This window comes from Eufriesea mexicana, unplaced genomic scaffold (genome assembly GCF_001483705.2).
Source record: "Eufriesea mexicana isolate 0111107269 unplaced genomic scaffold, ASM148370v2 scaffold10, whole genome shotgun sequence".
Lineage (NCBI taxonomy): Eukaryota > Metazoa > Arthropoda > Insecta > Hymenoptera > Apidae > Eufriesea > Eufriesea mexicana.
In genome coordinates, this window is record NW_016908175.1 from 660,976 (window position 1) to 677,269 (window position 16,294).

General features: G+C 33.9%; 1 protein-coding gene across 2 annotated transcripts in view; it reads right to left on the minus strand.

Annotated features, from left to right (window-relative positions):
• Nucleotides 1-2,591: 2,591 nt before the first annotated feature.
• The window catches only part of LOC108552800 (organic cation transporter protein), a 29,826-nt gene continuing 16,123 nt past the window's right edge, over nt 2,592-16,294 (minus strand). The window contains exons 1-9 of one of the 2 annotated variants that reach the window (XM_017907470.1): nt 10,881-11,283; nt 7,843-8,165; nt 6,943-7,046; nt 6,667-6,821; nt 5,902-6,212; nt 5,331-5,643; nt 4,765-4,946; nt 3,236-3,372; nt 2,592-3,108 (exon numbers count right to left, since the gene is read on the minus strand). In XM_017907470.1, coding sequence (XP_017762959.1) covers nt 3,051-3,108; nt 3,236-3,372; nt 4,765-4,946; nt 5,331-5,643; nt 5,902-6,212; nt 6,667-6,821; nt 6,943-7,046; nt 7,843-8,165; nt 10,881-11,001 — 1,704 coding nt within the window. In that variant the 5' untranslated portion in view covers nt 11,002-11,283 and the 3' untranslated portion in view covers nt 2,592-3,050. Of the gene's footprint in view, nt 3,109-3,235; nt 3,373-4,764; nt 4,947-5,330; nt 5,644-5,901; nt 6,213-6,666; nt 6,822-6,942; nt 7,047-7,842; nt 8,166-10,880; nt 11,284-16,294 lie in introns of those variants that run through there. The other variant, XM_017907477.1, reaches the window with a different exon arrangement.

The following is a 16,294-nucleotide window of genomic DNA, read 5'->3' on the forward strand; positions in this document are numbered from 1 at the left end:
ATCGACGTTACCGAGAATTAAAACACTGACCGCAACTATTAATCTATCGTGCAAAATCCACGAATTCATCACACGCATCGCAGTGAAAGCTTGAATAAATACGCGCAAAATTGGTTTTTGGGATTATCTTCAGCGATTTATTAAAGTGCGCGAATGCGAATGTGCAATATAATTTATAGTTATCCAATTTTGGAATAAATTTTCGAAATAGGAACCTGTATATTATTCGTCTTGCTAGTCAAGAATTATTTCGAGTGAATTATTAAAGTACGAATGAAAATGTAAGACGTAATACAATTTATTTCTGATTTCAGAACGAAGATTGGAAAGAAAAAGTTGAATTTGAAATTTTGAAATTTTGAAATTAAATTTTGGAATTTGGTTAATAAAAATTGAACGTCGATGTTTAATTAAAATAATACTTTTTTTTAGAGCAACGCGTGAATATTTCGAAGTAATAAAGTGGTAACGTTTTATAATTAGGAACAATTATTGTACACACATAGTGTAACCTGTGTACTTCCGTTAATTACATACATCTTTTGTTACGTTTTCATAAAAAAATCAGAACAGTCGTAGCAACATCACGAAACTCTTTGAAAGTTTAAACAGCTTCTTCCGGTAAACGGAAATGCATTGAATAGCACACATGGTGCATGACATTTTGTACGTGTAACCACGCATTGTAAATGTATGACTTACTATAACTCTATGCATCATTAAATAAAGGATTTACTATAATTTATTTAATATTATTTTATAATATTTTTCATATTTATATTAATTCTATTCGTATTATTCTATAATTTAAAATAATATGAATTTACTGACCTGCAATCATGATATATAACAATATTTACAATATTATTTTATATTAGTTCTTTCATCTTCAAAAAAATGGAATTACAGAAATCATTACACGAAATATAATTTTATACGAGTAATTCTCATTGTTTTCAAATATTTGTACAACCTTCTCTTAAAAACATATATTTCCTAATTTGTTTTCGCAATTCCTTGATATTATTGAATTCAATTTCAGCGTTTTCACTGCGAAATTAAGGTAAGCGAATCAGATACAAGATCGAGCACTCGATTTGGTCCTGTTGTTAAAAGAAACAGAACAGGTATTGAACGTTCGCGTTTATCGTCGGTTCGACCGCAAAATGAATAAAAAGTGAAACATTTTGTTCGTTAATCGAGCTCGATAAAAAGATATTAACCTTGAGTTTAAAAAATAACCACGAACGTGGATGAAATTGCGTATCAGGGTATTTTACATTTTTTCCTGTAAATTATAATTTTTTCGACATTAACATCACTAATTCATTCAATGGTACACTATAATTTATAAAAGTTTGCGTCACTCATTATTCAGTTGTTACCAATATACAAACACTTAAATCACTAATTACATTACTAAATAAATATAATTACTATAATTAGTAAAATTAAGTACTAATTATTAATTAATACTAAATAAGTGAAAGTGATCGAAAGAAATGAAGGGAAATTTAATAAATAAAAATTCTTATTCATTTCTCAGCCTATTTTTCATTTGAAATTTTCATTTTTATACTACTTTTCCAAGCAACTATTGTGTTTACAGATTTTCATTTCTTTTGTAAGTTGCATATTAAACGAATAAAACATTTGCTTTATGTAAACGTGTCGATTATTATCGTGTTGTTATTCAAAATATGGTAATGTATATTGTATAATACAGCTTGTATTGCTAATTGTTTTTAAGAAAGTGAAAGAATGAGATATTCTTGGAACGTAATACTTATTATTTGTCACTTAGCTGTACAATAGTTATTCAATGTAAAGCAGAAAATGTACAGGAAAGATCGTGAGATTATTTAGTACCATTACTGTCAGCAAAATGTTCTTGGTATCTAACTTAATCACTGAAGCGTAATTTTATGTAGTGTTTTAAACGATTTCCAGTTATTAGCTTTACCTCGAACAATATTGACATTTTTAACGCAACGATAAAATATAAACAATTATATTACACGCGATAGAGTGGAAAAAATAGAAATTGAATTGAATTAAATTGAACAAAGAGTAACAGTTGATGAACATTTAATTACACAAATTCATAGAGAGTTTATTAAAAATTAATAATAAATTTGGTATATCTACAATTTTTATTTTTCTATAACGTTGTATACATAATTTAAGATATCTTGTTTGTCAAATAATGAAACTAATATTGGTAACAGAATTTGAAATATTTTATTATTCAAATTGGAACATTTTTGTAATTTTTAAATAAATGTAAATATCTTTTAACGTCTATTTCTTTTTATCTAAAATGAAGAAGATTTTATAAATACATATTTGAAAATATTTATCTTTATTAAAACATAATCTCGGTATATGAAACAAATAAAAGATATATCTATAAAACTCGTAGAAAAATATTTCGCAAAATCGTCTGTGAATACAAAAAGTTGAACAATATTTTGGAAATAATAAAGAGAAGGGAGACACATTCTCGTAGCTAAGAAAGTTTCGTAATTATAGTATTTTTTCGCGTCTCGTATCCAAAACCAGGACATCGAAAAGGATGCTAAGAAATAACGTTTGAGTTTTATAAAGTATAACATCTATTTAGATATTCATATACAAATGGTACAAGGCACTCTTCTCGCAATTGTTACATTCGGCAGTAAGTAAGATCCTTCGATTCTTTGAACTCCTCGACATCGACAAAACTTTTGAAACGTCTCGTGTTAAATTTTTGTTCAAAAATTTCGCTTCTATACAAACTAATGCGCATACTGATCAAGTTTTCCGGCTACGAATGATTTGCGAATTTATCGAAACATGAAATCGATGTGTTTCAACGCGCATGAAGAGAAAGGTCGTTAAAATCGTGGATGTAATAATGCAATAAATAAAAAAGGGGAATGATCTCAGTATTACTTATATGTACAATTAATTTCTCTATGAAAATCTATGTTTTCAATTTTGTCACTTCTCCTTGCAATTTTTCCTAATTACTCGAGAATTTCTAGATAAGAATTAATCGCAGTCTTCGCTTAAAGTGTCGCCTCTGCTTCGATGTCTTTTGGATTCTTCTTTATTTTGTAGACTTTCCTGCAATCGATACAGAAGGAGATTAATAAAAATTAGAAGATTAACGGTGATAATAGCATGCACGAATTTAGAATTGCGAAAGTGATGGCATGTTAAATAAATTAGAAATATCGAATATAGTACTAACTTCCCAAAGTTTTCGCCATCTTCCAGCGTTTCTGGAAGCGTGCACCCCACGGTTTCCGGCAATAAAAGGCAAAGTGCGGCACCGATGAGAGGGATGATTCCAAAACATGCCGGAGGAAGCCACGTTTGAATGCGATCCTTCAAAAAATCGTTAAAAATTTATTATCAACGAGACAAAAGAAGATTATATCTAGATAAAAAGATATTAGGTTGCCCCATAAGTTCTTTCCGCGTTACGCTATGTATGTTCTCGAGCCGGCTATATTCGTAAACATGCAGGATTATCAATTCTCTGTTTATGGCATCGTACCATGTGATCATACCATAATATATATAATTATAGCATATAGGCATAAATCAACCTTAAACAACAAATATCGTCTATTGATTTCGCATAAAAAAAAAGGAAGAAACTGTTGGGACACCCTAACATGCTTATAGATAATTCATAACTTGCGTCATTTTTTCCTGTATATGTATGAATTTCATCTTCACAAGATAATTAAAATATTATAACATAGGTATACCAAAGATATACCATCGTATGTCAAAGATAAATCTTTGGAAAGCGATGCCAAACTAAAACTATCGCACTTGACTTAAGAAACTTGCAACACAATTGAAATTTAATACATAATTAGCGATAGCTGATTTTTCGTCGAGTGGTCTTTCTTCGCTGTCGTTGTAACTTTGTAACATTTACAATGACGATAAATCGATATATCTGTAGGGGGTCCTCCTTTCCCACGGTTGTTGAAGACAGCTGATCGCAGGTATCCTCGATGTAAGTCGAGTGGTAACCTAACCGTGACATTAGAAAATTCCTGTGCTAAAGGTCCTGGGTACCATTTCCGTCCTTTTTCGCGGGAGCGCCCTGGAAATTGCATCGGTTCGCAAAATTCAGGGCGCTCCATCATCGCGGTTAGGGTGGCTATCGTGGGGGTTTTAGTGAGTAAGAATCCTACATATCGCACCCCTCCTTTAGGGGAGGGGGAGTATCTTTCGAAGATTTTCCCCATGTGTAAAAAAAAAAGAAAAAGCAAAGGTATCCTTGATGTGGCGGTGATGCTGGAAGGGATGAAAAGAAAAAGAAGGGATGCGTTTCGTCTTGGGTCTGTTAGTATGAACTCATCAGTAAGGCTACCTAGCACAGGCCCTGCCTTACACGGGGATATATAATAATATTGGAAGGTCTGGTAGTTATATGTATAGGAATCGGAAGTTTCCCGAGAACTCGGATCTAATGAATGATCGCTAGATGGTCGCTACATATCAAATGCCATTAAAACGCAATAAAGGCGTCCACATTGTCATAGAAAAGGCAAGAAGATATTGATTACTCGTACCTCGTATTACCGACTATATAACGAGGCTGAAAATACCATTCTCCAGCATTTTCTACTAACGATGCTAAAACGTATGTCTACAAACACTTTATAGCGTGCAACTTCATTCGCTCATCATATCAGCTTTTATAATCTTCGTAAAATCATTAACTGCCTAATCTCGCATCGTTATACCCTAACTTACCAAAGACACCACGAAAGGAGCCGAGATAGAGCCTATCCTGGCACACATGCTACTGGTACCCACTCCAATGTTTCTGACAACTGTAGGAAACAATTCGCCAGAGAATAGGTACACAGTGGTGAAGGAGACCGACATGCCAACAATAGCCAAGCAGACTAGAATTAATCGGAGCCACTCGATATCTGCGAATAAATACACGAATCAGTATTCAAATAACACGCAACTGTTCAATTTGTGCAATACACGTTTCAAAAATACGACAAGTCCACTTCTGTTGACCGTCTGATTTAATTATTTACTCGAAAGCTAAATAGGAAATACGAATTTTCGCAAATGATCATAGTCTGACCTTTTATTCGTAAAAATCGTGACTAATTCCATGGTAATCGATATCTTTTGAACGTTCAAACGAACGATCAAAGCACACGTTTAATTTGAAAATCAAGGAATCCGAGCTGCATCGAATTTGGAAATTCTTCTCCGTTTCAAAACGAAAAGCGTGACTCATCGTGTTTTATCTTCGTAATTTTCCTGTGATAATAAACCAGACGAATATACTTATTTACCATTGGAGACAACGATGAGTAAGAGAGCGGCAACGCCAGCAATCGCGTTACTGCAAATTAACGTGATCCTTCTGCCAAGTTTATTCATTGCCCACCATGCGACGAAATTCCCGGGTATCTGTATGGCGCCAGAAACAGTAAAATTCACAAAAATGTTACCACCGACTTGACCTATGTATTGTGACATTCCGAACAGTCCCATTCCGCAGACGACCCAATTGAAGAAGATCGACAGAGATTTTATCCTCATGTTAGGTGTACGGAACAGGTCGAGGAAGGATGCTTTGTGATCCAGATCTGTACGTTTGGAATTCTGTAAAGATAAATGCAAACTTAGCTCGGTGAAAATGGTAATTTCATGGGAATTCGTAACAAACTAGTAAGTTTCACGTACATATTAGTGATACGATAAATGATCAAGCGATCTGAGAATAGGCTATGATAGTACATCATCCAGGATCTTACGTCTGTGTTATTAAATCTTTTTATGCAGTTAAATCATAGTAAGGGGGACATTACTAAGAGATTCTGCAGTTATGCTATAGTCATTAAATCGTTGTAAATGCGTTACCTGATGCAAACAATGTTGCCTGACCATGTCTGGAATGTCCTTGTTCTTAATCTTATTGACGTTGGCCCCTTTCTGCAACACTTTACAAGCTGCTCGTTGCCTACCAAAGGCGAGTAGCCATCTAGGAGATTCGGGTACGATCCACCAATAACTTAGCAGGACGACAGAGGGCAACGTGATGGCAATTTGAAGATGTTGCCAGTGACGGAAGAAAAATGCAAGTCCGGCCAGTGACATGTGACCCAAACTGAATGGAATTTGGTAGAGTACCGTGATGGCCGCCCGCCATTGTGTCCCAACAATCTCCATACCTATCAATTTTCAATATTGTCATTATAAATGTCTCCAGAAAAGAAACAGAGGAAAGATATAATTGTGGGATAATTAAAATTTGAAGATCGCGAAAGAATTCTTTAAAAACCGGAATCAAAGTTATATCTATACTTAATTCTCTAGTACTTAAATACTAAATACTAAATACTAAATATTATTATACTATAGTACTGTAATATAATAACATATGATACTATAATATATAATATATAATAGTAATAACATAGTACTACTAATAATAGTAATAACAATATAGTAATAATAATAATTACTACTATTACTATTACTATTATGATTGCTATAGTATAATAGTATAGTATTGAATTTTCTAAGTTTTAATAACCCAAATTAATTTCAACGAGAATTCGGTTAAGAAATATTGGAATTACGAAAACGCGTGTATTAATTATAAATGATTGAATTATTACTTACAAATAACGTAACTGGTAACCATGGTACCTCCCGTAGCCAACGCGCTAAGTAATTTCATTAGCAACAATGCCGGAAACCATGGCACAACGGCGCATCCGATACCGGAAACTAGTTGGAGAACTACGGATACCATCAGCGGCATCTTTCTACCGTACCTGATGCAACAGTTGACAAATTTGTATTCTCACAAATATTATTACACGTGTATTAATATATACAGGTTTGAAGAAATAAAGATTTACATCATCATCAAAAAAGAATCAATATTGTCTGTACCTATCTGCTAGATTGCCAAATATAATATTGCCCAAAAGTACGCCGAACATCAAAATAGATTGCTGGATATTGGCGTAATGTGTTCGACTGCATACTAAGTTCCACTGAAATAACGTAATCATAAACAAATCGTTTAGAACGGTTTCGACACATCAACGAGTCATTCCAATAAAAAATAATTAACAAACACTGTCACAACATTCCAAAGTATCCTTTGTCACATCGGATGAAAACTTCGTCGTGAATTCCTCCCATATCCATGCAACTATTTTTACAACCAAACGTTCAATAAAAACTAACCAACTCTCTATAATTACCACATCGAATACCGTTTAGCGCAATTGTCTCTCGACTACGTGACCATTCTACTCCCTGTGCGCCATTTTAAACGATCATCTCGAATAATACGCTAAACAATCGTTCGACGAAACGAGAACAATTCAGTCAACACCGAGCAAAATCGCCTCTGGTATCCAACTATTTATTTATATCATATGCTATGCGTTATGTTAAATATAATCTCAAGAATCGCAGCAAACCGAAGAAAACTATACTACGTCACTATTTAAAAGCATACCAACCGAGCATGTCCACTTACCCAGCAAGACTCGACCTCGTTAAACGTACCGTGTTACACACAAACCGTGTACACCTTTTCATTCTTTCATCGTCTAACGTCCATCGTTTCCCGCCTTTTACATACACCATTCCACCCGGGAAACGCAAACGGCGCGCATCAGTTCGTGGCAATTTATTTAAGCAAATTATTAAGCAAGAAAGAATCGTTTAAAATAGTCTATTTAACTCCGCAACTGTAATTGAAGGCAACGATTACCGTCGCTTCCGCGCGACCACCTCGATGGTGAAAATGTTAATGGCCAAAATGCGTTCGACGATTACCTGCGATATTATCGTCTCTGTGAACGTGCTCCTGTCATACTCCCACTCCGTGCAGTCTGCCAACGTTCCATTGACATTGACTACGCACTGATCAGGCGTTTCAGTGCGTGCTGGCGAGGTACAGTTGTAGACTTGATGTGGCGCCATGAAGACGATCGCGAGCTGGTGCCAGGCGATCGGGAACTTGACCAGAGAGATTGCCAGACAGATGTATATTTGCCATCTGCCAAGATTCCCGATAGCTTCTTGCACGGCATCGACCTCATCGCCATTGTCGACAACCTCTTCCTTCCCGTTCGAGACTTGCTTGCCATTCACTTCCGCTGCGCGACAAACGGATCTTTAGATATTTTAATGTCGCCCCTTCGCTGCTTTTCTTCCATGGTCTTCCATGGCTATTCAATGTAATCCTATTGGTCTTATCTTTTTACGAGCTATCTGTTAACTTTTGACTCAGGAAGATCGAACGTGAAATAGACGGTGTAACGAGAATGAATTGGATGTTTGAGGTCACTTGATCGATTATGCTTTCGTCTTGTACAGTGCTTTTTAATGTCTGTAGAGTGATACGTGATGAGTCTTTTAACATAAGGTTTCCTGATTTTGAAATTATGCAGGGATGTTTTCATACGTGTAGTTGAAAAGGGGAACAGGAGTATAATTAGTATCATGATGATCAATTTTTGGATATCTATCTATCCTTGATTCAGAAAGTGTCGAGCGTTAGGCAAATCCTGCTGTGAGAATGAATTGAATATTTGTAACCATAGTTCGATTATGCTTACATTTTGATTGTCGTGTTTTATCATGTTTAAGTGAAAAATGGAGACAAAGGAGTATGATTTTTTGATTATGGTGAGCATGACGTGATTAGGGCGTGATTAGGGCATAAGGTCACCGCCTGTGGCAATACCTTTTGTGTAGGTACGACTGTAGAGTGCATGAAAACGCTTGGACCGTTTCTTGAAAATGAAGGATAGAGGATAAGAAGGACGAGTGACCGCGTGAAAGCATCGTATGAACGGAATATTTACGGCAGTGTCGAATACAAGTGAAGAGCGAATGCCTAGGAATGTGTCTGAGTGTTTAGGATGCGTGACCCACTGAGGGCAAGGCTGTGAATAGTGCGTGAGAAACACGCGATTCAGAAAGAGAGCATGAGTATGAAAGAAGACGGAGTGCAAAGTTTAAATAAGGGTGCAAGGGTGTGAAACGAGACAGTTCTTTGAGAGATAGTCAGTGTGGAAGTCGTAAGGCTAGAATAAGTTAGTTCACAATAAATCATATTTTTATTATCTACCATCGTCGTTTTGCTGTCACCTAACAATCCTACATATATATATCTTGATATTTGAAATAGAAATTTACTTTTCGTTTCGTGGACTTAATCGATTTGGCAAATAGACAACTCGTATGATGTAATTAAGACAGAAAACAAGACTTTAATTAGTATCTTAATAGCCAATATTTCAGAAATCTTGGAAAATATTATTTAATTCCAACGTCAAATAAAGACATACCTATTTAAAAAATATTGACCGTTAAAAGCATGTTGGACTTCAAAATCGCTTCTCTGTGATAGAAAGAAAACGTGACTTATCACGTTTTCCCTCGTGGTCTTGAAATTACGCCTTTATCGCTGAAGCAAACGAAACAAGAGAAAAATGATAAAAAGCAGAGCAGAATAGTTAAAGAGTTAGGCGAAGTCTTTCTATCGGCGATTAATATTAAACGGCGAATTGGATTTAAACGAAGGATAATTCGCCATGTCATTTGCCTCTGGTCAGAAGAGTATTTGTTTTAAAGAAATGACATAACGGAGATAAGATAAAATGGCAAGGTCCTATGAAAGTAAAATGGAAATTTCGTACGCGTTATCGAATAGGTCGAAGACATTGATTCGCGATTATTAATTTAATCTTTGCCGATAAATTCATCTTCGATATAGATGTAAATCAATGTTCACGTTTACATAACACGAAAAATTTCTTTTCGTTTCTTTTCCAACCGCGATATACGCCTAATTTAACGCATATTTTTTAAAATTATCTCGAATATCTATTTTTAAGGACATCCAGTGATTATACTCATCTATATAAAATTTTCCTATGATTAACAAACTCAGAACGTTGTTTTTACCAATTCGAAATAATAATCGTTAGAAATTCTCTGACAAATTAATTTTAAAATTGCAACACGACCTTTTTGAAATTATTCTACGGATAGACGTATATTTTAATATTTTAATCCATATTTTAATCGACAGAATGAAGTTAATAACGATGAAATTCTATCTAGCTTGCCTAAGAAATTAATCGATAATTTACTCAGAGTAATTATTTGCATTATAAGTCACGAGAAATTATATTCATGATAATTTTCTGTCGATTCTCACGCCTGAACGAGATTTAAATATGGGAGTAGCTTATAGCAAAGTGAAGATAAAAAAAACCAAAATATTATTGTACTTCGTTATCCAACGAACAAACGAATCTTATTACAATTCCTAATCTATTTACTTATTCAATTTTCCTCACAAGAAACGTAAGAAAACAAGGCAATTAAAGGCAGCTACATCCGCGCGTATTTTCGAACACGGATTTTCGCTTGTCAGTGGAAGTATCTGATATTAGCATTGTAAATCATGTATAGATGTAGATACAACATTTCGTGGAATAATAGACACTTTAACACAGTAGTGATCGATGCTTGTTCATATCCTCGGATTCTTTCCACGAAAAACTCGTGGATTACTATAAATCTACGATCGCGTCGACTCGTTAGATTACGTGTATATCTTAAGTACAATACTTCTGCATTCTTCTATTTCGTATTTTTCCATTTGAGATACGCCACAAACGATACTCTGTTCTTCCAATGCCGATGAGAAAACAATTTGAAATTAATTACATTTACTTTTCCTCCCATCTTTTTCTTCGAATATTTTTATACGGATAAATTTTACCTCGACGAAACACGGAAGAAATATCGAAATTCTAATTTGACAGGCCGTGTCGTGAAAAATTCGTTATGCTTACTTGTATTGTACACTTCCTGCGCGATTTCGTTCCACAGATTCTCGAGGATCAATTTTCTACGATGGTCCCACGACACTTTGTCAGTGACAAGCCTGGTAGCAGCAACTTTGTCGTTGTTCATAGTTTAATTGACCATCATTGATGCGATGCAGAGGCCACACTTTTCCGTATGTAGCGTAGGAACGATACTAATGCGAGAAACAATGCCATAGGAGCTACCGTCGCCATTATTGCGATAAAACGCGCCGAGGGGAAATAATACGCCCACGAAAGTCGGTTTAACCTTTAGCTGACAGGTGTCAGTTTTCCTTGGATACGAGATCACGGTTTCTTCTTAGCGTTTGGTTTCAATATGAAAAGAAACAGGAACACGGAAATAGAATCTCTGAGATACTCTCGGCAATGATGTAACCGTGTGAATGAAAATCAATATTAGAGATTTTGTAAGGAAGTTTTCAATTGTATGGATATTAATCACGTTTCCGTGGTTGTAAGATATTCGAGATCCTGCGGAAGCGAAGGTTTCTCGATCGAAACGTCCAAATCGCATCTGTACTAATTTTTTGAAGGTGAAAACTATACCTTATACGAGAAAACACAGAATTCCTTGCTGCACCTAACTTGATAAGAAGTAAGATATTTTAATTACTTTATAGATCTGCTTTTCTCAAAGCTCCATTAAACGATAACGTTGTCAATGTCACCACCATTTATAGGTCATCGGCGATATGTCATAATTTCGTCAAACAGTGTCGAAAAATAGTCCGAGTAATCTTGTAACGTTAACTCCGACGAAAGATTAGAAAAGAATGATTTTATGTATGAATTGGAACGTAGATGTGGTAAAGTAACTAGATTGTCACTAGAATTATCAGAATCGTTAATTTAAACCAATTTCTGTATAATTAAATTCACTCAACACCTATGATATTTCCCGTAACTCACGGTTAGAAAAATCTCTCGTTTTAACTCGGATTAATGAATTGCAATATCGAGTTATCAAATTGCTTCGACTAAGATCGAGAATTAAAAGCAATAAAAATCGTACCACCGAACGTTTATCAAACGTTATAAACACGAATAGAGATTGCCTGACGGTAAACACGCATCTGTAGCGAAGGCTAACTCAATCTAATAATTAAAAGAGTGGAAGATTGCGATTAATTGTCGTTTTAATGATTTTGACCTTTCCTTGCCTTTCTGTTGGCCGAGCAAATCGGTCATGTTACTCAATTATTTAATCAGTTTCTGATATACTTCTCTTTGTTTACACGCTGACAGGAATTTTTATTGTTCGTTGTTGCCATACGCTCGATAACCTGACACATTTACCAGGAAAAAACAAAATTTCGACACGGGCTTTCCGTGAGATAGACATTAAACGTTCTTCCTCCTTTGCATTCCTCTCGGTCTCGTATTTCTCAATTTTTTGACAAATTATTTGTAACGACCATCAATCTCACCCTCGCCACTAGATGGATTTCAATCTTAAGGAGGTTCAAGGACTTCCTCGCAAGTTCTCGAAAAACCTCAGCTTCCTATATATATAACTCCCGACCTTGTAATAGTATCCATGCCTAAGACAGGGACTACTAGAAAAGCCTTATTTATGAGTCCACTAGCAGTGTGGGAGGACTCCCCTCATATTTAATCGCAAATTCGGATATTAGGTCATTAATATAGAAATTGTGTTATTCAATTTATTTCTTCTTCTATTTCCTTCGAAATAGATAGTGGGTAGCTTAAAAGAATTACAAATCGAAGAATTGCAATACTAAATAAATCAAAGAAATTAGTATACGATTCAAATAAATGTGACAAGAATGAAAAATTCGGAATCTACCTGTTGTAGAACAGGTTTCACTAGTTTATATGTATTTGTAGTATATCTCAATTAAAATAGACACTATAAATAACTTAATGAGAATTAATTATCACGTGCAGTGTCTAGAATATTAAGCAGTTCATTACCAACCTAGCATGTATAGATTAATTATTCATCAAATAACAATTTCCTATACAGTTTAATTATTCATAACGTATTGTAAGCATAATATATACGTCAGTGCTGCTTTGTTATTTTAAACTATAGCATTTTTAGATCCGTTGCGACAAATTAAATTATTCTAAAGGTTTCCGAAGCAAACGCAAATTCTTTCCATCGTACTTAACAGTAGCGTATTTTTAATTTTCTTCAATCGATTGTTTTCGTTTCTTTATTATCCCTTCCTGTATTGTAAATTTATCGTTTTCACGTTGGAAAAATCATCGATTGGAAAATTCAACGATGAATGAAGAAATCAAATCGTTATCTGTGTAGATATATAATAGTTTCATACGAACACATACAACCAAGTGTCGATTACAATTGTTGACTTTTTGAATGACGAAAAACAAGATGAATCACGACCATTATCGTTCAAAAGTGTTGAAAATTGTTAAGAAGAAATTTATTAGATAAAAGAAATGGACATCTTCTAAAACACTCCTAAAAGATATTTAAATTCAATTATCATATAATACTAAAAACTTACATAAAATATAATTACAATCGATGACCGTCAGTCGTAAACTATCGAGCAATTTTAATAGCGTGACGTATTTACCTCAAATTTATACGATTCTTTTCCTCCATAGCTCTGACAATAATACACATACTCACTATGTAACGTGTAAGCACTTGTATTCGAGTTAATAACAAGACGCTTAATCGTACACGGTCGTTGTCAAAGTCAGCCACGGACTAAACGATTTAATCGAATCCTCTATTTGATTCGCGATCAAGATGAGTTGATGAATTACGTAAAGGCGATGTTTAACATATTCGTACGTGTCTCTCGAATGTCATGGAAAACGCAATATTAATCGAACTGCGCATATCGTGATAAAACGATAGGAGGAAAACAATGTAGCCCTATATCATGTACACGTTATGAAACGAAGAGTACGCGCGGTAAAGTACACGATAATGATAATACTCGACTAATTGCAACGTACACGTGAAAGTTTTAAACTAGAAAATTTCTTCCTGCAGTATTATAATGAGCGAATTATAATACTATTTCTGATAATAAAATATATATCATATCACAAATAATTGTAAATAATATTACGCTTATAATGTTAAATTAAATATAAACATGTAACTTTTGAATTATGATTACACAATGTTAACCCTTTGCAATCCTAATGTTAGCTATACTTTTTAAACGCTTAAATTTTTAGGAATTATTGCATTACCAGTGTTACTGCTCAGGATTATGTTTTCAAAATATACCAAAATTTGAAAAAAATCGTGATCTATCAAATTTTCAAGATTTTTTCATGACCATTGAATAACTCCGAGATTTAAGATAAAATTAAGATACAAATATCTTAGCGTGTATTATCAACGTAGATTCTAATAGTCTAAAGTGTAATACTACAATTACCAAAACGGTGAAAATTGTAGAGTCTAGATTTTTATTTTTGCAATTACTGAAATTGTATATCTATATTTGGCAAAATTAACGTTGAATTTTATTGACACAGAATTATGTTTACGTTTGCTTCTTTATTTTCGTTATGCAATTTGAATATTTGAATTAAACGTTTCAGATAGGTAATTACGAAGTTAATTATGCGAATATAATCATTAGCTCTAACGCGTGAAAATTGTAAAAAATATCACGTTGGTAGTACAGCACAGAGTTATCAAATATGCTAATAATTGTTAGCCTTCAAGCTTCATAGTGTAATTAATCTACGTGAGTGAACATTTGCTAATTTCTATTACTTAATCTAATCTACTGATCTCTTGCTCCATTAATTCAACCTATCAATAATTTCAATTAATTAATCTAAAAAAAATTCAGTTAAGTTCAGTCCATCATCCAATTCCATGAAATTAATTTTACACGAGGATAATTATTTTAGAAAATTACTATGTATTTAAAATTACCATGCTATCGCAGTCATCGATTTGCAACTTCGTTGTCGAGTTTATCTGCACTCGATACGGAAATAACAAGAGGAGGTGAAATTATTCTATAAAATGAAAGCGTCAATGAAATCCTTGGGAACATGTAGATTAGTATCTGTGAAAAAATTCATAACTGCCTACGTGTTCTCGTTTTAGCCACGATATATGATTAGAAAGCTAATTTTTATATTTGACGAAACATATTCAATGGCGAACCAGTTCAACGAATTCCTGAAACGCTATAATATTGTATAATCATTGAACGTAAGCCTACTTTAATTACGTATAAATAATCGTTGGATGTGTCTTTCTTCGCAGTTAAAACAACCAACGTCTCAAATTTTATTCCGAGTAAATAAGAAACGCTCGATAATTCGGAGAAAGCTTGCACAAGAAATGATAAAAATGAATGAAATATACGTATAAGAAACGAAATGCAAAAGAATTACGATTTCGCGACTTCTAAGAGGTACTTTTCCTGTCATAAACGTTGCGACATGACTGAAGCGATTTTTAAATATTACTCAGAAGCAAGGACGTGAAATTTAATTGCTTCGAATGTCAAACATTCCCAAATTATCTTGCTTACGAGAAAATCTATGTAAGAAATATGACATCACGGAAATAAATACCGCGTTTCGATTTTAAGCCTGTCGTAAACGTCTACTTTGTTCAATGTGATACATTCATGTGATAATAATTCGATTCTTGCTCTCTTGAAATGTTTTCAAAAATTCCAGAGCTTTCTTAGATTACTTAAGTTATCTCTTCCGTGCTGTTTTAATTAACAATTAATCGTGAGATTAAGATTCCAAGAGAATCCATTCAAAGATCCACCTGTCTGAACTCTCATTTTACGTAAAAATATAAAGAATGTAATAAAAAATTTGCACAAAATTTTGAAAACTATTATGGACGCAGTATAACATTTCTTATGAATCCATCTTGTCATTTCTACGATTCTTCTCTCTTTCTATCTTCATTATCTCCAAACATCTTCGTCTAAAATTCCACTACCTTTATTTCTCACCAAACAATCAAATAATTCCCTTAATATTTTTCACAAAGTTATATACATAATTTAATATAGAATTATATATACAATTTAATTTACTGTTTTTCTTCATTATACCTATATAACCTCATCCAAAAATCTCTATACAGAGAAACAAAGCAGTCAAAAAATTCCTTAAAAATTTTCCAAGAGGTCATATATGTAGTATACATCTATTACGAATCAACTTTCTGCAACTCTCTTTATTGCACAGCTCCACCATCTCCAAATAACCTAATCCAACTTAATGCAAATCTTCCTGTAGACTCGCTAAGCACTCCAAAATATTCCCTTAAGATTTTTCAAGCCACCATACAATACAGCGAATAATTTCCATGAATACATTTCAGCTTTTCTACCACTCTATTCCTACCTATCCTACCCTCGTCATCCCCAAAC